Below are 22869 nucleotides of genomic sequence, written 5' to 3'. Positions count from 1 at the left end.
ACACCCACTTACTGATGGGCACGTACACATCCTCTCTGGTTGTGGCAGTTGCAGATTCAGAGACACTTGAGCACTGCACATATGCATCTTTCATATCATCACATTAAAATGCACCACTGCACCCTGAGCCTGTTTAGGCTGAGCTGACTGCACACATGGGCACTGTGTGACCTGTACACACACACACACACACACATACACACACACACTGAACAAATGTTCAACCCATACGAGCAGCTGCCCAGAAACAAAAACCCCAAAGTCTCAGCCGTCTGCCGAAGGTGGTGACAAGGAGCCAGGAAGACCCCCACCAGCTTTTCCCTTCCCAGAACCAGCTGCTGTCACCCTGTCTTTGGGGAAACCGCACAACAACCCCCCATTAATCTGAACCAGAACCCCCTGCTGCAAGACCCAGCCAGGTCTGTCAAGGCAGGCAAGACGCATTTGTCACTCACCACTCCATTCCCAGAGCATGCAATCTGGTCCAGGTCCAGAATAGCTGACATGTTTTTCCCACGCAGGAGAGGAGTGTGTTTTGCTATGTGCGAGTGTGTGCTGGACAGCTTTGAAGATCTCCAAAAGGAGGAGGAGGAGGCGGGAGGGAGCGTTGGTAGAAAAGGGAGGGATGTAGGGTGAGGCGGCTAGAGCGGCAGCGACAAGGAAGAGAGAGGGAGGAGAAAGACACGGCAGAGGGAGTGAGGAGGAGATGGGTAAATAATCTGAATGAAAGCAGAAAAAGGGGGGTGGATAAGATGCAGAGAGAACGAGAGAGAGAGAGAGAGAGACAGAGACAAGAGGTGGGAAAGAGAGCAGGAAAGAGACCGAGGGGGAGGAGAGTGAGACTGCAGACTGTGCTTGGTAGTCACAGTGCGTCCGTACATACAGCCACCGGTGCGTCTAATTGGATTGCAGAGGGTCAGGTGGGTAGGGGGAGAGGGTGGAGCTAGAGGAGAATGTAGAGGAGGGGGGCTAGAGTGGGTGGAAGAGAGGGATGGGTGGGTGAAAGAGGGGTGATGGGGTGCAAAGGATGCAGAGGCAGTCCGGGAAAATGGGGAGGCTGCTGACGTCACGTAGTGATACTGATAAAGTGAAGCGAGAGAAGAGAGGAGAAGAGAGGAGGCTGACTTTGACAGCTCACCCTGGGCTGTGTTCTGCATCAGCAAAATGGCTGCTCACCACTGAGATTTAACAACACCCGTCTCCAGGTTCACTTTTGCTTCACCTTGCAGGGGGAGAAGAATCTGAATGACCTCAGAGTCTGAATAAGAAATATGAACGGCCTCGATCAGACCCAGTTAATAACTTTCAATACCGAGAGTGAGTCACTCAGCAGAAATAGCGTAAATCGCAGCAGTATGATACATACCAAAAATAGCTTTGTTTGGCTCCTACTCCTAACACTACTTTATCATGTAAATCTTCCTGCAGTGCTCCAGTATTCATTTCAGTGTCGACATTTAAAAAGATAGACCTCATCTTCTAGGCTTCCCAGAAAATGAACCCACAACTATTTTTATCCAACATTCACAACCCAACATGAAAGGATCTGTTTCTCCTAAACCTCCCTCTGAGTCATTTGATCCACATAGTTTATTGATCTCTGGTTTTCTGCTCTCCTCTGTCATCTGCACAGCTGCTGGCAGTGCAGGGTGTTACGCCTTTGTTTGAGACAGGCTGCTCCATGCAGCCAATGGCACGCAGGCAGACAGCACGGAGTGGGTGGGATGAGACTTTCCATTGGCTAGCCAGTGTACTAGCATGCTTGGTTGTAAACTTCCAGTGTTTCTCCTCTAAAATTTCCTTGTCCTAACCCACAGAGGGTGCCACTGACACATATGTTATTGTATGTGCATTTGAAGGAAAAAAACACTTATTACACAGAGAAGACAAATAATAACTGGCATTTGTTTAAAAAAAAGGGTAAGAATAAAGGATAAAGGGAATAAATATGGATATCAAAAATATGCACTTGGCTTTTTTATATAATATGATGTCACAAGAGAGTAGCATCTCTAAACTTTTACTTCCATAGACATGTTGTTTGTTAACCAAATTATAAGGTTTAAAAAAAACAACATGATTACAGTCTATTTTTGTTCCATCTACAGTCATTAAGTCATCGTATGTAGATCATGGTGCTCAGTGATTTATGCCAGATTAAGGTGTACATGTGATCGGTCAGCTCATGAGCTAATGGAGATGATGTGTGTGACCGTACACATGTACACCATTTCCTCAAAAGAGCAGGTGCCTCTTTTGTGTCATGCACTGAGTCATCGAGTGTCTCAGCGGGGCTCTGCAGTCTGAGGAGTCACACAGGCAGACAGAGACGCTCTGCATAGCTCAGTTCCATGTACAGATCTGCGCAGACCCTGTTAGGATTTAGGGCATGATTTCAATAATTCAGCGATTTCATGTTTCTGCATATTAAAATGCATAAGCTTGGGAAAACATTTTCTATTAAACCACCACCGACATGGCTAAATCTCTCTTCATCCTATCGTCCTCTTCTAAAGGTGGTGACTAAGCTACATCTGTGCAACGCATTACATTTTTATGACGCTTACGCTTACCTTTAGGACATGCAAACAACAAGAAAAGCACAGCGGACTGAAAAGACATCATGCAAAGGCAGAGCCCTCCAGCCACACATGAACAGGCTTATGGCACCCTCTGCTGAGCTCAGTGAGGCAGTGACGGTTTAAAAAGATGAAGGCATGACTTGGCAGCCGTTTATCTGAATAAATAAATAGACGGCTTCTTCTTGTCTTTGTGTTGCAAAGGTAGAGGATCAAGGAAAGGAAGAAAGTGGCCATAACATCCAACATAATGAAATGTGAGCCTTAATAAGTGATTAGATTAGATTAGATAAGACTATATAGAAAATACTGTCAAAAATAATACACTCATAGTGGCAAATATAAACTCAAAACCATTCAGTGACAAACTAAAACATCTTAACCTTTTGCTCTCCACAGCAAACTGCATCAAGTCTAAGATGTTCTATTTTTGCAGTGTACAGTCAGCCGTTTCCATGTCCATGAAGTATCTCTGTGTGTGTAAGTATGCACTTAAAACACAGCAGCTCCCATGGGTGGAGGAGGCTGACTCACACCTTCCTCCCCTACTCGCCTCTTAGTGACGTAAGCAAGACATCATAGGGGACATAAGACTGCAGCACCACACCCTTAGGTTGTCCTCTGTGACCCCATTTCACCACCACCACCACCATCATCATCATCATCGTCGTCGTCGCCTCCCTCCCTCTCACACACACCCATGCAGGTGCACAGGGCTTGGACATGACTGTTGCAGTGCCTGTGGATCGCCTGTGGTGGGAGCTTTAGTAGCGAGGAAGACGGGAGGAGAGCAGCTGGATTCGTCCTCCAGCTGCTGGAATGTCACATCGGCAGCTCGGAGTGATGGTGCAGTGGTAAGGACCCCTCCCCCACAACTCATTGCATTCATGGGAAGTCTGCTGCTAATGTCTTGTACTGCATGTGGGCATGTGTCTCTGTACTACTACTATACTGTAGAGCTGCAAAGATTAGTCGATTGACAGAAAATTAATCGTCAATTATTTTGATAATCCGTTAATCGTTTCGAGTCATTTTTTTTAAGAAAAAATGCTGAAGTTCTCTGGTTCCAGTTTTCTCTTGTCCTCTGACAGTAAACTGGTTGTGGACTGTTGGTCGAGACAAAAAAGGACATGTAAGGTGGCATCTTGGGCTTTGGTTTGATTGACATTTTTACTGTTTTCTGACATTTTACGGACCAAACCACTAATTGATTGAGAAAATAATTGACAGATTAATCAATAATGAAGATAATTGTTAGTTGCAGCCCTATTACACTATAGTAGTCAGGTTCAGTGATATTACATAGCTTATTTAAACAGACATTTCAAAATCTGAGCCTATATCAGTCTAATTCAAATAAATCAGCACATAAAAATGTACAAGATTAAAATAGCAATAAATATCTACAATTTCCTATATTTTCCACTGAGAATAATTACAAACAAAGTTGAAATATCTGTATAAATTTTTATGTGGCTAGTATTTTTGGTGAAATGTAGTTTGCTACTACAATGCAGCCTACATACTGTAGCTATTTGCTAAATTGCTAGTAAACAGTAAGCTAGCTAACACTCCTTTTCTCAGAATGTCTGCCCTCTTGGCTTGTAAAAACAGAAAAATAGACACAAGATACACATATTTTCAAACTGTCACTTTTATGAACCCACAGGTATAAATTCAATAGGAAAATTCAACCTGCTCGTTGCTCTTTAAATTAGCTCGATGGCTGGGCTGCGACAGTGTGACAATGAGCCAGCATGAACAACACCGGAACCGAAGCAACTTAATAGAAATGATTATTAATTTTATCATCTCCAGCCGTACCTTTTCTACTGTGACATGACGAGTTGCTGTCAGTGAAACAGGCCTGCTATTGTCAAGCTTTCCCTTGTTGAAGTAACATTTATATGGAAGATGTCCGAATGGAGTTCAAAGAATCAGCAGTTTAATGATTCCTCTGGATAACTCCTTGAGGGCTGCTGTGTGAGGTCAAAATGGCTGCCATGAAAATAAGGTCAAATGCACTTCTGCCTCAATGCCACAGACACAAATTCTAGTTCCAGTACAACCTGGACTGAAAACAAATGTCACCTGAGTAGCTGAGTGAGTGCGGTATTCTACAAAAATGTGAATGTATTGTTGAAAAGGCAGACAGAAGTGCATGCTGGGGAACATGTAGCATGCCTACTCCAGCTAACATGCTTACGCTACTCTCCTCCCCTGCCTGCAGCAGCTATATATAGCTCTGGTGAGGATGCTGGAAGCAGGCGTGACTGCAGAAAGTGAGAGTGGGATGAAAGGTTTAACCCTTTGCAGCTTTGATGGTCATGAAACACTGCAGAGTGCTTGCCACTGGGAAGAGACTAGTCCTCATGTAAGAAGCTCATCCTTTGCAAAAAAGCCAATTTTACAATCACAGAGGCCTGGCAATCCAATTCCTCGTGCAAACAAACCATCAAAGAAAGATCTGGAACACTGCCCACTTAAGGCCAATAAACATTTTTCTTGAATGATAATAATTCCTACATTATCACATAAATAGACAACGACTTTGGCTCAAATGCTTACTGTGGAAAGGCAAGCATAGTTTCTACAACACTCGTTTTTTACTGTGGAAAACAATAGATGAGGCAACAAATGAAAGATGTCTGAAATGACTGTGCTTGTACCTTTCTTTCTGACATTTACTAAGAAGGTACACTCTGTAAAGATCACCAATATCCATCACACTTTCAAAGACAAAAGAACCATCTCTACACATATTTATTTTCCTTATTTTGTGGCATAAAATGCATAGCTTAGTACAAAAAATGACCTGGTGCCCCATAAGACACATAGGTCCTGCTAAAAAAATCTCTAGAGGAGGTGTTAGACCCTCTATCAAATTTGACAAGTATTGACTAACCAACTGATGAACATGCCTCCCTTAAAGCCCTGCATTGTTGCCAACAGTGCTAAAACTCTAAGACAGAAAGAGAGTGACAAAGGGAGAAAGAGTGGTATGATGTGTGATAAGGTTCCAGACTCACATCCCTCTGATTGGGTATTTAGCAGTTCGAGGACTGCATCTCTCTGATCCTGCAGTCTCTCCCATAAGCCTTTCTTATTGGAAATGAGTCCCAACAAGCAAACACAATACTAAACTCTAAAGCCACAGGTATACTCCTGAGCAGACGTGTACCATTAACAACAAAGCTCAACACAGGAGGGCCGACTCCTCAGGTGACTCAGCAGTATACCTGCATCTGAAATATAAGGGACACTCTTTCAAGGACAACAACACACATAATTTGTATAGGGAGGACAGATGGTTTGAAAGAGGAGTGAAGGAGGCTGTCTACATCAACGTAGAAAAACCATCCCTCAACATTGGAGGAGGTCTACGACACCACTTATCCCCCACCTATGATGCTGTGCTTTCATCACCTCCCAGGAGACTTAACAACTATTCACATTTGGCCTCGTGACAACTCCAAAGACTGTCATTTACACAACGACTTTAACAACTATCATTACAACAGCCAGGAGCACTAACGAACCAAGTGGTATCAATGACCTTGAAAACAATCTCACAGAGGTTAAATACCTGAGACTCCCCACCAGTCAGTTAGAACTGAAGAAGCCCCCTGGATGAGAGGCGAGATGTCTTCAAGTACAACCTTCAACAACCAAGTCCAGTGGCCCTCGATTCAACCCTCCTTGGACTACTCAACCCATGTTAACCCTCTTCAGTATTATTTTGTTTATAGACTACAGCACTATCGACTAGACTATTATGCGGATAGTGTCCCTGTACTTGAGCAAAGGATAAATGGAGAACAGGCTGGGTAAAAACTGTGTCTGAGTAAACATCCAAACGCTGTCATGTTGAAAAAACATTGACCAGTATGGTGGATTGCCCCATTCATTTTTCCACAAAAAATAATATAAATAAATAAAAATAAAATAAAAAATAAAAATACATTTCACCAGCATGTGGGCTGCAGTAAAATTGTAATGTAATGTTGCAGAATAGGAACAATGTTCAGATGTGTGGCAAGAAGACAAATAGAGTCCACAGTTAAGGAGTGAGAATGGGGCCAATGTCCCAATGCCCTTAACCTACTTAGACTAGCATCACCTTGTCCCCCCTAATGGTGAGCGAAACAATGCTTAAAGTAGGAGCAGAGAGCAACACTCACCTGGCAGTCAAAGTCTTGAAAGTTGCGTGCATTCTGCAAAAAAAGGAAAAGAGGAAAATAGTTAAAATACACCATAGGCTCATAGATGCCTTATATCTAAAAGTAATTCCAAACCTCTGATGCAAATTCATCTATTATAGATGGGTGGTACTGCAGTGCAGATTTCACACGAGGTGTTGGATTTATTCCACAAATAGAACAAATCTAGTGGTCAAGTACTATCTTGAATTTTAGCAATGGGATTCAGGTAGAGAACTGTACCAAGTTTGCAGCAAACTGTGTGCATTACAGTAGTGTGGCAACGATTAGTTGATTAATCTCAATTAAGTAGCAAAATATTTTATATTTTTCATGCCTTTAGGAACAGAATTGTGTTCTTCTATGTATCTTTGCTACATATAACATAATTAAAAGTGCAGGCTTTTCAGAGAGAGTATTGTCTCAGTTGGTGTTTGTCTTTAATGGGACAGCAGGAGGCAACAGAGTAGATGAGCAGAGAGGCAAGAGTGGGCAGAAGACAACAGAGAAGGTTCTGGTGGGATTCAGTTGTAGGCCAGACCAGTGGGGTGCATATGGGTCTTGAAGCAGACGGTGGTTATAAAGCTCTCAGTTTCTTCCTCATGCTGAGATAGTTGTGCAGCAGATATAATGGTGGTATGTTTCTAGTAAAAGTCAACATGATTTCATTGCTAGAATGCAGATCTGTGGTGCTGAAGTGTTGTGGACACATGATGAATGTACAGGAAGGAACTTTACAAAATCACTTTCGCCACAAAGTCGACTAGCTCAACATGTTGAAGAGAGTGACAAGTTTATAAAAAATGTGTTGCTTCCTCCAAGTAATCGGATGTGTTTGTCTGTTTTATTTGTTATACCAGTGGTTGCTCTAGCCAGGGAGTTAATTATCATTTTTACTGTTTTCTTCTCTTATGCATCTTCTTTTTGAAGCAAACAATAATCACGTATATCTGTAACCTTTGCTGCAGGCTGTTATACCTGTTAAGTTGTTCTTTACTGTTGTTAAGGTTACTTTACTGCTGCAGACAGTACTTGGTTCTTCCTCATAACTTGCTGCATCATCAATGTATAATCTGTATGGAAATCAGAGGGTGTTGTCATCACTTCTTCACAGGATCAGACAGAAACTGAGAATCCCCTTTCATCACTACTATCATGTCACCATCTCCTCATCTGATTTCAAGACTCCCGTGTTTCACTTTTGAAAAGAGCTGGCCACTAGGTGGAGTGAGAGGTCAGTGACAGTCTCCTTTATTCAGATGCCTTTCCCCACCCTGTCACCTCACACAACACATCTACTTTTACTGGCACGGAGCCTGACAAAGCACGGAGCCTACTCCTGCTCCGGCTTCCAACCCACCTCCTCAGACTTGATACATCACCACTTGCTCCTCCTCTGGAGGTACTACACCCTCCTGACTGTCTATGACAGTTGCCTGAGGGGAGAACAAAACACTCCCATGTTTCCCCATACACACCCTCTTTCTAATCAGCTGTTGAGATTGAGTGGGGAAGAGAAAAGGGAGGCCAGAGGAGAATGGGAAGAGCTTTGATCTACCATTGGGTTTTTTTTCTTGTCCATACTTCCTTCTGTTTTTGCCGTCACTCACTCGCTAGAATCTTTTAAGCTCTCAAAAATAAAGAGATGAGTTTCTCCCCGCTTCTCCTTTGATTTCTCTTCGTTCTTGCTCGACTGTCTCCTCTAACTCTCATGGTCTCTTATGCCCCCATCCTCTCTCTTTCTCCTTTCCTTCCTTCTCTCCTTCTTCTCTTGCCTCTATCTTCCATCTACAACCTCCTTTTTTCTATTGACTTGCTCTCTCCCTTCTTTTCTTTTCCCTCTCGACAGTCGAGCAGATATGAATAATTCACTTTGATGAACAAGACTGCAGAGTGAGCATGCCTAGTGTATTAGTGTATGCATTTGCCTGGAAGTACCATATAGGATGCTCAGTCAGTTTAACTCTGCACCACACGTCTGTTCACTTTGTGTATGCGGTTATACAGTTGAGTTCAGATGCACTGTTGTGTGCCTGTTGCCTTAGCAGCTTGTCACGGTCTTGTCCTCCCAGGAACTCACCTTATTGGTCAGCAGCGGCTTGATCTCAGTCAGCTGTACATCCTGCAGCTCGTCCATCTTCCTGTCTGGTCACTGTAAACCACTCTGCCCAAGAAGAAAAAGAAAGAGAATAACATTATTCTCACTAATGATAAGCATCAGTGATTGGGATAGCAAAATTGTACATAGTGAGAGCATAGTATAAAACACTCTACACAACTGAGAGAGAACGCCCAGAGTCATGTTTAAAGAGGCACTCCAGCAATTTAGTACTGCTGTTTCATAGAGGTTGCACATTTTGAAGAGGCAGATGGAAAAAATAGAAATGTCCAAGTTGAAGCAGCAGACACCAAAATATGTTGACTATTAGTCCCTAGTATGGATTACACTTAAAAAACCCCATAGATCCTACATTTCCCATAATGCAGCTGTCTTTTGTTTATACCCATGTCTTTCAAAATCCACCCCTCAGTTTGTAAAGCAGACTTTGTGTTGAAAAGCCGAAGCTGGTAACACTGATGACATCATTATGACATCATCAGGGTTATTTTCTCAGACTTGACAATCCTCCTCCAGAGCCACAGAAGACACTATGCAACTGTTTTCACAGTAAATGGTTCTGTTTTGCAGCAACTGATTATTATTCCATTAATGGTTTAGTCTGTAAAATGGTTGAACAAAGTGACAAAGTCCAAGGTGGCACATTCAAAGTTCTTGTCCAAAACTTAAAGATATTCTGTTCACATAAACCAGAGAAAAACATCCAATTCTCACATTTGAGAAACAGGAACCAGGAAATGTTTGTCATTTCTGATAAATGACTGAAACAATTAATCGATGATTGACTAATCAATTAATCAACTGATCCTTTCAGCACTAGATGCAGTTCATGGCAACACAACCTACTCATCTGATACTGATAAATGAGTGTGGGGATGAAAGAGGTGGCAGCAGGTAACTGAGTCCAGCCCTGAAAGTGTATCTTTCTCTCTTTCTCTCTCCTTGACTCCATACTGCTTTAATGTGTACAGTATAATGATACAATAGCCAGCCAAGGAAGGGATAGAGGGCGTTTTCTATATTAATTCTCATGGAAAGGTCACATTTCCAGTCCACACAGGTAGCGTGCAAACACACACGCACACAAAGATGGATCAGGCCAGGTTTAACAAGAAGCTCTAAAGCCCACCTCATTTGTTTTCCCCTTGAAGCCAGCCGTTTGTCCCTGCAGATAATTGCTGAACAAGAACACACACAAGAATGTCCCCCTCCTCCACTTTCCCCGAAATGGTACCTCTTCGGCCTTGCCTGTTTGCACAAGGTGAGCACAGGAAGTGCTATTGAATTACCTGGCTGCGCTCTGGTGAGTGGCTCATGTTGCACATAACAGCAGATGGAGCCTCTGTCTCTTCTAGGTCAATGCTTACAACAGGAAGACAAAGCCAGATCAGCCTGCCCTGCAATACAAACAGCCTCTATACAGTAAAAATCATACTTACAGGTACAGATGCACTTGATGCTAACAGAGACAACTGCAAGTGCAACTGAGTAGAGGACTAGCCAATTAGAGGAGTGGCTACAATCACTTCCTGAGTCAGAGCCAACTCCCCTGGAACGACCTTGGGCTGGTATCAGATAACCTTCAAGGCTGGTTAGTGACGAGTCTATCAGCCTACCAGCAATGATGACATCACACAATGTCTGTGTTACCAGGAGTTTCATCCTCTGATTGCCTGACAATGGCAGGAACAGAGAGCTGCTTGCTGTTGACGCATGAATCTGGTCAGAGGTCATCCTGCTCTGGAAACAGATTGCACCTTGCGTGGAAACAACCAGGGAAGCAGATGGGTGCAACTGAGCACAATCCTCAAATTACATAAAACAATCCAGTGAAAAAAAATGTAGAAACACTAAGTGTTGGAAATACTCAGCAATCAGCATGGGGAGTGAAAACATGCCCGGCAAAATCCCTGCTGACAAATCCGGCTCAAGGGTGGAACTAAATAATATTTAGACAAGTGAACAAGGAAAAAAGAAAAACAAATACTCTGCATGCTTGAGCAGATTGAGCGTATTGGCCGGATCAATCCAACACTTCCTCAGGCTGTCACAGAAAGTGGGATGGAGGCGAAGGCTGCTTTAATTGTAGCCGGCTAGCCGGGTAATCGAGGTGTTAGGGGAGAAGGGGTCAGAGTAAGCTTAAACCAACTGACAGACTTGACTGGGTGGATTTCACAGCCCAACCCCACTGACCTCTTATACTGGGTTACCCGGGCAACTAACAACCATCACTCCCCCACCATCATCCAGTGCCTCTTCCTTTGGTTTCCACTTGAAAGAAAAACATGTCCCCTGAGGGTTCAAGCAGTTCTCATGTTCCCTTACACTTGCATCAAATCACCTGAAAGAACACCGGATCCCATTTAACGTCCACCACCAGCGCTACCCTTTCCTACCTATTCTATGCCTGCTCTACCGTTCAGCATGCGCAGCTGTTGCCATAGAGACAAAGCTGGTTGCCCATGTTTATTCTAAGCTGGGCTAGCCCCAAGGGACAGATGTGAGGCAAGGAAAAAAGGGGAATAGATAGTAGTGGAAATGAGAGGAATTGATGAAGTGACGCTCAAAACGTGCTTTCAGCAGTGTTTACTCCTGACAATCACAAGGACTCAAATGAGCTATGAACACTGTCTAGATATGACAGCAGTATCTTAGTGAAACTGTAACAGAGAATAAGGAAAAGAAGTCTCGGATAACAGGAGGGAAAATCAATTTGCAATCTGTGCAGTTTGCGGTGGTTGTCCTATATTCATACCATACCATTACTGTGTGGGGAAAGGACTGAAAGAGCTGATGATGTAGAACGAGTCCCTCTAGCCTCGACAGCAGGACTGTCTGGTGTGGGGGACGGCTCTCACAAATGGTCTCCCTGACACCAGAATCTGCTTTACACAGCTCTTCCACTTGCAGATGAGTAACACACAAATTACATGCTGGCTTTCACATGATTTCCCTCATCTGTTTTTCAGGTCCATTTCCCTGCGCTGCGTGGAGCTGCCAGCAGGACCTCATCTCTGCGCTAAATATCATGCAACGCAGCGAGGGGACAAGGGAGCTGCTCTGAATGAATAAACAACAGCAGAAACAAATCGTGTCAGAGGAAAACCACATGAGGGCCCTTTCAATGCAGCAAAGGTCAGCCTTCACTACAGCCTAGCGTCAGTTCTGCCTCTGGGAGACTGGGAAGTTTTCAATTCTGACACAATTACTTTATGGAAAGAAAAGCAAAGACATGTTGAAATCTGTCAGTTTATTGAATGGATAACTTATTTAGCATCTCTCTCTCTCTCTCTCTCCTCTCCTGTTGACAAGCACTGCTGCCTACCTCACATGCATCGTCCAGTCTGTGAGAAGAGAGAGGACATAACGCTGAGGTGCGAGAATGCATGCATATGTGGACAGAAGAGGTGTGTGCCAAAACACCTACTGTAGATATATAGTGTCTCTGCCAACAAAAAGGAGTCCTGTAGCTGCCATGTCAGCAGACGGCTCTGAGTGATCGATGAACACATCCTCTGCTCTTCCTCCCACTTTTCCTCATGCATCCTCCTCCCTGTGCACTCTCCCTGTCTTTATCTATCAATCTCCATCTCACCTTGGACCGTCAGGAAGTCCAGGCAGGCCGCGTGATGGACGACTGAGAGTCCAGCTGTGATGCTGACCCTCCCTGTGGCCCCTTCAATTAGTCCTCTTTCCTCTTTATCGCCATAGTAACCGTGATTTCAAATTCCTCATCGTCATCATCATTCGTGTCATGGTCGTGCTTTGACTCTGACCTCTTTGGCTTCAGGGTGACCAAGGTGAACGTCACCATGGTGACCTCACATTAACCTGCCTCTGGGTCTCTATGGAGACCCTGACTCAGCCATCAGCCATATTGCCATGGTGATATAGAGCTGAAATCCATAACTGTCCACACACACTGTAAGCCCTTGCAGTGCAGAGAGGTTTACAGCAAAGACAGTGGTTGTGTGGAGGCCTGCTGTTTAACACAAGGGTTTGTCTATATTTACTTGATGCAATTCAAGTACTTGAAAGATGTTAAAAGGGTTTGTTGCTTTAAAGCAGTCCAGTAAATGCATATATTGAGATGAATGTCTTGAGTCTCTAATAGTGCAAACAGTCTTTTTTCCTCCTGTTTTCAGGCTGGCCTGTCCTGATTAAAATGTTGAAGGAAAGGAAAAGCAATCTTCCCTTGCCCAATTTTGGACGGCACAACTAGAGTATTGTTTGCAGCCCTTGCTATCCCATAATATCCCATAATCCATTGTATATGGTCAGTTGTTTAACGGTGACCTTCATCAGCTTGTTAAATCAAGAAACATGTGACCTCCACATGGTATTACCAGGTATTTGCATTTAAATGGTCATTGATCACTGTCAATAGGTCACTGCAGGATGGAAATAATGGAAGTGAGGCATAAACTCCAGTTTGTTCTTGTTAGTAGCCTGGATGTTTTTGATCACAAGAAAACTCACAGAAAGTTTTTCGGCTGCTACGATTAGTCGATGTAAACATGAAAATTAATCTATTTTGATAATCTAATAATTTTTTTATCTTTTTTTAAAGAAAAAAATACCAAATATTAGCTGGTTGCACCTTCTAAAATGTGAGAATCTGATGCTTTTCCTTCTCATACATGGTACTAAACTGTATATCATTTGAAGAAATTATCTTAATATCTGTGAGAAATTATAACAGCCAGTTTTTAATACTGACATTTTATAGACAAAACAATTAATCGTGAAAATAATCGTCAGATGAAACGATAATTAATAAATTGTTAGTTGCAGCCCTAATGTGTTGAAATACAAACTCAGGTATCATGAAACCTGTCCCAGGCCTTCAGGGCCTCTGAGGGACATACCTTTATGGGCTGCGTAGAGGATCAGGATCTAGCCCCTGAACTGGGACGCAGCTATTGTGTCCGAGCTAAGAGCCAAATTATTCTAATGGCAAATCCTATCACTGAGGAACACAAGCATGTCTGTCCTCAACTGGAGCCTCAGTATTCAGTCAGAACGTCACCAGGCTTCATCACAAGAGAAAGTAGGCCAGAACAAATTCCAGAGATACTACCCTCCTGCCAACCATCCAGACAGCCTAACATCTATGTTTCCTCTTCTTTATGTGCAAGAGTGTTTTGCTGTCAGGGCTACAGACAAGTGGAAAAAAGTTATTCCTGCACTGGGGTGGTGACGACTTACCATTACACTGGGAGACCTTTCCATCCAGGAGGAACGTCACTAGAAATTTCTTTCCCCTCCAACTTTTCATAACCGGGCCAAGTCCATGTTTACAGTTCCCCGTGTGCGGAGGCAGCAATCCGAAGTGGAGTAAATCTAATGGACTGTAACAAGGCTCGCTTCCAGATTATTGCTCTAACCCGAGTCGTTTGGTAAGAGAATTATAAGAGGAAAATCCATTTGTTTGGCGTTTCAGCCCCCCAGCTCCCCCCCTCCTCATGTCAGGTCAATAGCAACATGGGTGATAGACAGGATGGTTGAATTTTATTGTCTATTCTGTTCTATTCTAGGGGATAACACGCAGGAAGAAACCTTTCATTCTCTATCATGGAAAACCTGACCTATGTCACAGAACATCCCCTGCTGGTACTGTCAGCAAAGACACACAGATGAACGAGCACAGAAACACACACCCATGCAGCTCCCCACGCTTCACGTCTACTTAATTAAATGACAGCTTGCTCTCCTGAGGCTCCATCATCCTCCTTACAGCTTATATGATTCTCCTGATACAAGCCGACACATATTTTTTTCCCCTTTCTTTTGACAATATAACAAAAACTAGGATGAAACATCTCTCTGATGTCTTTTTCTGTCATGATTCGATCAAAATGGTCTATTCTTATCCGATACACCAACACCCAACTCTGGTTTTGAAACTGAAAAAAAAAAACAAAAAAAACATCAGACACGCGCCTGCTCAGGTGTTAAATTTAAGAAATTGATGCATACATACTGATACATAAACAGGTGACCACTGAATAAAGACAAAGGAAAAATAATGTCCTGATGGAAATGTTAGATAAGCAACTCAATCTACAAGAGAAGCTATTTTAAGGTGATAAGGAAAACAAGTCTTCTTCATCCTCCTGCCGACCTCTTTGTTTGATCCTTCCAGGGCTAAAAAGATCTAATAAATGCTAAATACTGCATTACTATAATTGACTCATCTCCTCTTTGGGAAACTGAATCTGAAGGCACACTCACTCAGTCACTACCACATTTAATATCCTGAGCCTCGGGCCAGCCATAACTCAAAACGCAAGTGATAAATATGTTGTAGAGGTTGTACTTGGACGGGACATGGGATATTACACACACTGGGACAATATTACGAGTGCTTCTGTGAAAGTATAAGACAAACACATGTGCCCAATTGCATTTGTGCGTGGGAGGAGACTTGTGACCTTGTCTCCTGGGTTGTGATGTTCATGCACGTCTCTTTATAACATCTGTCTCTTGAGCAACACGACTGCATCTTTTTATAGAAAAAAATCATCCATCACTTGAATGTTTCTGTGCATGTGTATGTGTGTGTGTGTGTGTGTGAGGAAAAGCCTGGCTCATTAGCAAAGATCCTCAGTGACACGTAGCAGCCACTGCACTGATCTGTCTGCCAAAAAGCCCCCCCCCCCCCCCTCCCCTCATCAAACACCCAAACCCTGACCCCTATACTCATTCAGGATTGGGGACAGCCCCTGTGGCACTCACAAAAATGAACGTCCATGTAAAATAACCTCCATACAATCTCAGACCACATAAAAGCACAGTGTTCTGTACATGCACCTGCAAGTACATGTACAGTACATACACACACACACATGTCTATAATCCTTCAGGGCCACCGAGTGCAAAACCCCTCTCATTACTCTCCGAGGGCTTTTAAAGAATTACATTATTCCTTGAAGGGCCACTTTATCTGCTAATGGTCTTGTGAGATTAAAGAGCAGCATCTGGCTGTATTGATTTATAACCACATATCTATTGGTATCATCAGCATGCTTCACCTCTCACATGAAACCGCGCACAGCCTCGGAATCTCCGAGGACAGCCTGCTGGCTCCCTAAATACAGTGCTATGGTTCGTAAAATTATTTGTCAAAACTTCCTGTGGCACGCTAAATTTACTGTGCGAATACAAACCCGGAGACCAAGAGCAATATTTTCCACTGGTGGAGTGATGTTTCGGACCAGCCAACTGGAAACTCAATTTATCCGTTAGGCCTGTGTTACACAGGGAAGTGTGCGTGGCAGACAATGAATTTTGTATGTGCATGATATGTAAGGCCTTGAGTGTTGTATGTATGAGTAAGTCTTGCTGTGAGTCAGCCCTTCCAGGTTCCTCCCTCCTCACTACATCGTACAATGTGGCCTCACAGAGTCACCCAAAACATCTATTCTGGTCTTCATGTATAAGTAAAGTGTTCCCCGCAGTAAGATGGGCATCGATTGCAAGTGAGTCTTATGGGGTGAATGTGTTTTGATTCTTAGAAGTGCATGTGTCCTCTTGTCCCCCTACCTTTCCTTCTCTGTCTGCTGAGAAACAGACACATATTTACCCCTGTCCTGTCTAGGTACTGTACTAGAAACTAAGACTGCAACATTGCAATTTAACAATATCATTAATCTCTCAATGCCCAAAATGTGCTCATATTACAATTATTTACAGATACGCTGTCTGACTTTGATACTGTATGATTAAAGTTAATAGATTTAGCCATCCATGTAGTTCATTGGCCACGGTCCATCCACACACAGGTGTTGTCACTTAATCTGCCTGATGAGACTTCTTCTCAGGACTTCGGAGGTGTTCATGGACCATCTTCCATTGACATCCTGTTGGTTTATGACATCTAGCTCTTGTTCCTTCGGAGGTTAAGTTGACTCATTTTGGGTTGAGACTTTGTCAAACGAATGTAATTTTTTCAAGTACCCATTAGGTTGAAATAACGTGCACTTTACCAATTTTTATTAGTACAAAGACTCTGGTGACCTCGGGTAATTCCCAGCATAGGTTCAACCCACTTGAGCAGAGGCCTGATTAGTGAAAACACCTACATAGGTGTGCATCAGTAATTAATCAGGGCAAAGATATCAGAGGTGAGCTAATACAAGACATGAAATATCACGCACTGATGTATTTTAACAGTTATTGTCGCTTATCACTTTTAAATGTAACAATTTATCACAACACAGGTTTCTGGCCACATCATCCAGCCCTACCTGGCAACTGGCTCTACAATACAGGTTGTGAACAATGGAAATATACAGTATACTATTCATACTGTGCTATTCACACACACACACACACTCATGAATGATGTTTCTCATCTCTCCTTAGACTCCAAATAAAACCCTGCAAGGCACTGCCACGGTTGATCCTTTCAAACGATGATAAATAGACTAATAAGAGAATGGCAATACACTACAGACAGCAATTTAGATAGCTGTAGCTACATGACACACGCCAAGAGACAGATGAGTCTCGATAAATCTACTGTGATAGGTCAGAGAGAGGTGTGAGCCCGGCTGAATGAGTCTCTCCTGGCTGGGCTGGTATCTGGCTATAAATAAGACTGAATGGCCAGCCCTGTCGCCCTGCACTCAGTGTTGCTAATAGAGTACCTGCCCCTACTCCGCTACGCTAGGCTAGCTGCCGCTTAGTCTGTGGGGATTTCCTCTGCCATGCTCACTTGTGCAGACAGCATAGAGAAAGACCAAGTGGGAGAGGGATGCTGTGTGTGTGTGTGTGTGTGTGTGTGTGTGTGTGTGTGTGTGTGTGTCCTGGGTCCCAGCTGGCTGACGTGAGCAGACCGAGCTTTCAGAAGGGCGGTGGCCTGCTGGAGGCTCACAAAAATCTGTACACCGCGGTCAGACTGGCCGAAGGGCAGCTGTGGAAGCGACAGAGGGGACATCTGCGCAGCCCACCCGCTAGCTCACTCACACACTCACACGCACGTTGTCCTAGGTCACTTCTGGGGACATTACATAGACTTACATTTATTTCCTGGAGACTTACCCTAACCCTAACCACTGCCCCAAAAATCTTTTGTCCCCAGTTGGACAAGCCGTCCCCAATTAACTGGTCTTAAATCTGAAATTTGCCCCTGAAAGTAGCCTATGGCAGACACACACACACACACACACACAGGGCTTTGATTCAACAAGCTGAGTGGAAACATTAGAACCCGCCTCCATAAAACATTAACACAGCACAGAGACATGAGAGCCCTTGTGCCCAGAGATAGTAAAGACCTCTGCCTGTGAATACACTAAGGCCTTTGATTCACACCATGTCTCAGCATGTTTCAGTGTATGAATCAGTGCTAAGAGGCCTGTTGCCTCACAGGAACACAGCCTCTGCTAATAGAGTTATCCATGTGGTCAGCTTGGCTGTCACAGTGACTGATTACTGACAACTCAATCTCCCAGAGAAACACAGAGGTGGCTCCTCTGCCGCCTTCCCTCGCAAATGCTCGCTGTGGAGGTCGGCGGTGTCCTTGGCAACCACGGGGGGTGCCCCCCTCGAGCTTTCCTCAGCTCAGCTGGTGGCGCCGCTGAAATCGAATGACCTTTTTCATCGTCATTTACATAAAGTCGTTCTCTTCTCATCATGACGACCGACGCAACATGGAATGCTTTACCAGTCAGCGCGCTCACTTTGCTTCCAGGATGCAAAGCAGCAATAAGACACCAAATGAGTCATAAAATGGCACAGACACTATTTCTCTTCCTCATATGTATCAACTGTATACATTTCAATGTGTGTAACATGTCACAACTCACACTGAGCTACACGCACAGTCACCAGGGACCAATCTCTCTATGTGCAATTCCAGCATTTGATGATCAGGTCCTTGTGTACTATAACTGCTTATAGCAGGACCACAGCCTGAGGGGAGGATCTTCAAGTCAACACGGCATTTTATCTGCTATTTGCTCCATCATAATAACAACCACTAAAGCATTTAACTTTCCTGGGTGTTCCCTAGACCGTTAAAGTAAGCCGAGGATGAAATCGTTCATGCTGCACAGCCTCTCATGAGACTCTAAAAGAGGGCTGCATGCTGCTTACATGTTTAAGTTGAGAGGGTCTCGTTTGCAGCATGTGTGCCAGCTTATGTGTATCTATGACAAACGGGTTTGTCTCAGTGGAGAGCTAGACCATCCTTTTTCTTCACACACAAATTCATGATGAGCACAATGAGACCTGTCAGAGTGGAAATACTTCCCTCTACTATTTGAGCAGGTGTGTGAGGGCCGGTTCTCAAAATATATGATCCTAAGCGAAAAGCGGCACTGAAGGACAGTCCGGAGCATCCGGAGGTCCAGTTTGGCTAATATCCAAGACTTTGGATCAACAAGCTTAACACCTGTGCTCTCTCTCTCTCCTCATCACCACCTGCTGATATTATTGCTGACGCTGATAAAGAAAATGGAGACAGACAGAGCCCTCCCTCCTGCAGGGGTGCGATCCGGCGGATAAGAGTGTCTGAGAAAGGTGTGGAAACTGCCATTCATACAAACCTGCAAGCGACTGTCTCTGGTGTTTTAGTCATTCATTTGTTTGTTTTATAATTTAGTAGTTTTAGTCATTCATTCGTTTTTTACGTGTGTTCTCTATCCATCCCTGATGAAAATGGGATAGCTGTCCACATACACTGTAAAGCAGTTGGGTCAACGGAAATGTAAGAAGTTAACCTGGAACAGAGGTGTGTATGCATCAGCTGTTTTTTTTTGCACTGAATGCTTGAAGCTGCTGTGCAAAGCTTGTGCTGTAACTCTAGGCCCTAAGGTACGGCTTAAATTACAGATTCAGTTACAAAAACACAGCAGCAGCAGCAGCACAGCTCCAGGAGACAGGGTCAGACTGAGAAACTGTTCTGCTTTTCAACAACACGCAAAACCTGTTTGCTGGAGCTGTTAGCTGGGTACCAGATACATGAAAAGCAAAAAGGGAAATCAAGACGAGGATGTGCTGTTGACAACTGAGGTATTTCTAATTATGAGAACAAGTCAGTAAACGTCCACGTCTGGCGCAGGTTGCTTTGCCCCGCAGGGCTGGCAAACCCACAGAGACAGTAATGTGGAGGTGTGAGTGAACACAAGGAGGAGGAGGACTGACTGTCAGCACATTGGCTTAATTACTGTCTCCATCTCTCCAGTGAGTGTTATTCCCTGACATTCATCCCTGCCATTCCTGCAAGAAATCCTCTTCTCCACAAGAGTGTTTCTCACTTTATTCTGTAATCCCTGTAATACATTATGTGTAAATTGTAATCCCTGCTGAAAGGCACCTTAATAGTGTCGTTTCGTGATGCTGAAATATATTTCTTTACATCATTCGCTTACTACAGGAATGCAATATAATGTATGGCACGGTTACAGTTGGTGCCTTTGTTTTCACTCTGAATACTGAGGTAAGTTCATTTTTCTGAGCACTTGCGGAAGGAGGAACGCCACAACAGTTGGAAAGAAGACCAGAAAGTCTGACAGCTTTAAACAAAGTGTTGTAATAAAGCGCAGACGCCTATTTTAAGTGATGCAAAATGAGTTGTGCAGTGACATTTCAGCAGGGACTGAGGCGAGAGAGACCAAATGAATATGTTTCCAGCAAATTTCAAAAAGATCCCAAGTACAATGTATGGCTTAATAAACAACTTTTGACACTCCCATTAGTTAAGCAGTAGCTTTTCACTGTAATAATCAACCAGGGGTAAACTGCCTCCAATGATATGGCAATAAACCTCGGACTAACCACTAACTGCTCTTTCTTCTGCTTTCAAAACAAGCGATCGGTTTACAGAGCAGCTTACGGCGAGCAACTGTCTGTTAATAGTTATCTATTTGCTCTTCCAGTCTGAACAATGACCGTGTGTGGCGACAATGTTGTGAGTGACAACAAATGTCTGGTCGTTGCTTGTTGTGTAAGCTCCGTGACCACGTGATACTGTCGAGGGCATTGTGGGAGATAGAACACCTGAATTCAACATCACCACCATTAAACTATAATTAAAGACACTATACGGCACCAGAATTAAAGCTTTGAGAGCTTTAATATACAGCCAATAGTGTGTCTGCAGTACTGAATATAGACTAGGGCTTAGCGATATGGACAAAATCAAATATCACGATATTTCTGACCAAATACCGCAATATCAATATTGCAACAATATTGTAGGGATGACTACTGGTTCTTTCACAAAATATTTACACAATGAGATTTTTGATAAGTAATCATCAGTAATGTGGATATAATGACTAAGTGGGTAAAGGCAGAACAGATAGAACAGTCTTCACTTTACTGTAATGCAGCCTTTAAAACCAGGTCAAGACAACACGCCATATCACGATATTACGATATCCAAAATCTAAGACGATATCTAGTCTCATATGACCATAACAATATAAAATGGATATAATGCCCAGCAACAACTGAATATAAAGGTTATTATAATGACCTTCTCGTACTTTATGGTATTTCTATTCTGCCATGACTGGAACTACTTTACTGATGATTTTACTATGAAATGCAGACTACAGTGTCCTTTTTAAAACATACCAGTAAAGGACAATGGCAATTTGAAGTAAGGGGGAACACCTGATGCCCACCCTCTTACATTCCGCACCTGTGTGACCTTCCCATGGCCACCAGTGACATTGTCATCCATCATGTAGTGTCTGAATGGTGTGCCAGCTGCGGTTATATCATTATGATTGATCTGAGTGAAAATGATGGATCTTTGAAGTCCTGTCTCGGACACTGTTTGGGAAAATGTGCCGAATGAAAGAGTAATATCTACAGTGACACCATGAGTGACGAAGAGCCACACATCCAACACACAGACAAAATGAAATCCCAGAGGAAAATCATGTTAATATTCCAATAGAGGAAAAATAATTATAGTAATAGTAATAATAATGATAATAAAAGGTACAATGTGCGTTTTATTGGACTCAACAGTGAGTTTATAACCTAAAACTCTTGTCCTTTCTGTAATACTGTATCACTACTATAAACGGAAAGTACATTTTCCTGCAGGTATTTTTGGTGTGAATTTTGTATTTTAAGATTGTATTAAATTAATCAAGCTATAAGCTATTCGGCTAACATTTCCTTAGTTGTTTCAGCTCGATAATTCACGATGTAACGCATCGTGACAGGCCTCATTTTAATACAGATAGCAAGAACCTAAGTTATTATTTGGCAAGTACACAATATAACAGAAAACAAACTCACACTTCATACGTACTGCACTGAAAAAAGGAAGATACGGTGTGAAAACAGGCGCTGTGTCGCATCACTGTTGAAGAGCAGCGATGAACTCAATTCAACTGAGCTGCAGTTTTTCTAACTGAAGCTTCGCTCGCGGTGTCTTAACGTGTGTTTTTAATTGGTACGTTACTGACTCATTGTTGCTCCAACGGCTGCCTCCATTTCTCCGACAAAACGAGTCGATATACAGACAGCAACACGAACAGGCTGAAATCCAACGAGCTGAGATAATCTCCTGTGGCATCGGGCACATCTGTAAGTGGTAAATGGGAAAATGTTACCGCGAAAACACGGATTTAACACCTACCTTGGCGATAAAATAAGTATCCACTGGGTTCCAGTCAATTCCGCTCCGGGTATATTGTTGAATATCAACGGCAATGTGAATATTTAACGCTAAATGTACAATACTGTGCTCCCGCCTGCCGCTTCCTCTGCTTCAACTAGTATTTCGATGTGACTCTGGGCGGAACTACACGCTGCGTCGCAGACACCACGGAGGAGCCAATAGGAGGAGGCGGTGCGCACCACAGACAGGAGGAGAGGACAGAGCTCTCACTCTGCTCCGAATTATGAAGACGACATTCTGCTCCCAAGGCACGGAGAGTAAAAATGCATGAAGCTTTCACCCTGACTATACAGTAGACAAGCGTGAGTAAACTACATTTAC

The 22869-nt window shown here is 43.3% G+C and overlaps 1 protein-coding gene across 7 annotated transcripts in view; it reads right to left on the bottom strand.

The window, feature by feature from the left end:
* The window catches only part of ndrg3a (ndrg family member 3a), a 34593-nt gene extending 11909 nt beyond the window's left edge, over positions 1-22684 (bottom strand). The window contains exons 1-4 of one of the 7 annotated variants that reach the window (XM_067588194.1): positions 10337-10430; positions 10187-10259; positions 8859-8942; positions 6761-6793 (exon numbers count right to left, since the gene is read on the bottom strand). In XM_067588194.1, coding sequence (XP_067444295.1) covers positions 6761-6793; positions 8859-8915 — 90 coding nt within the window. In that variant the 5' untranslated portion in view covers positions 8916-8942; positions 10187-10259; positions 10337-10430. Of the gene's footprint in view, positions 1-455; positions 850-6760; positions 6794-8858; positions 8943-10026; positions 10049-10186; positions 10260-10336; positions 10438-22163; positions 22253-22506 lie in introns of those variants that run through there. The other 6 variants (XM_067588193.1, XM_067588199.1, XM_067588197.1 and 3 more) reach the window with 6 other exon arrangements.
* Between the last annotated feature and the right edge of the window lie 185 nt (positions 22685-22869).

The sequence above is a fragment of the Thunnus thynnus genome, chromosome 4 (assembly GCF_963924715.1).
Source record: "Thunnus thynnus chromosome 4, fThuThy2.1, whole genome shotgun sequence".
In the NCBI taxonomy this organism is placed as follows: Eukaryota; Metazoa; Chordata; class Actinopteri; order Scombriformes; family Scombridae; genus Thunnus; species Thunnus thynnus.
The sequence above is the reverse complement of the archived record's forward strand: the minus strand, read 5'-3'. Positions and strand labels throughout refer to the sequence as shown.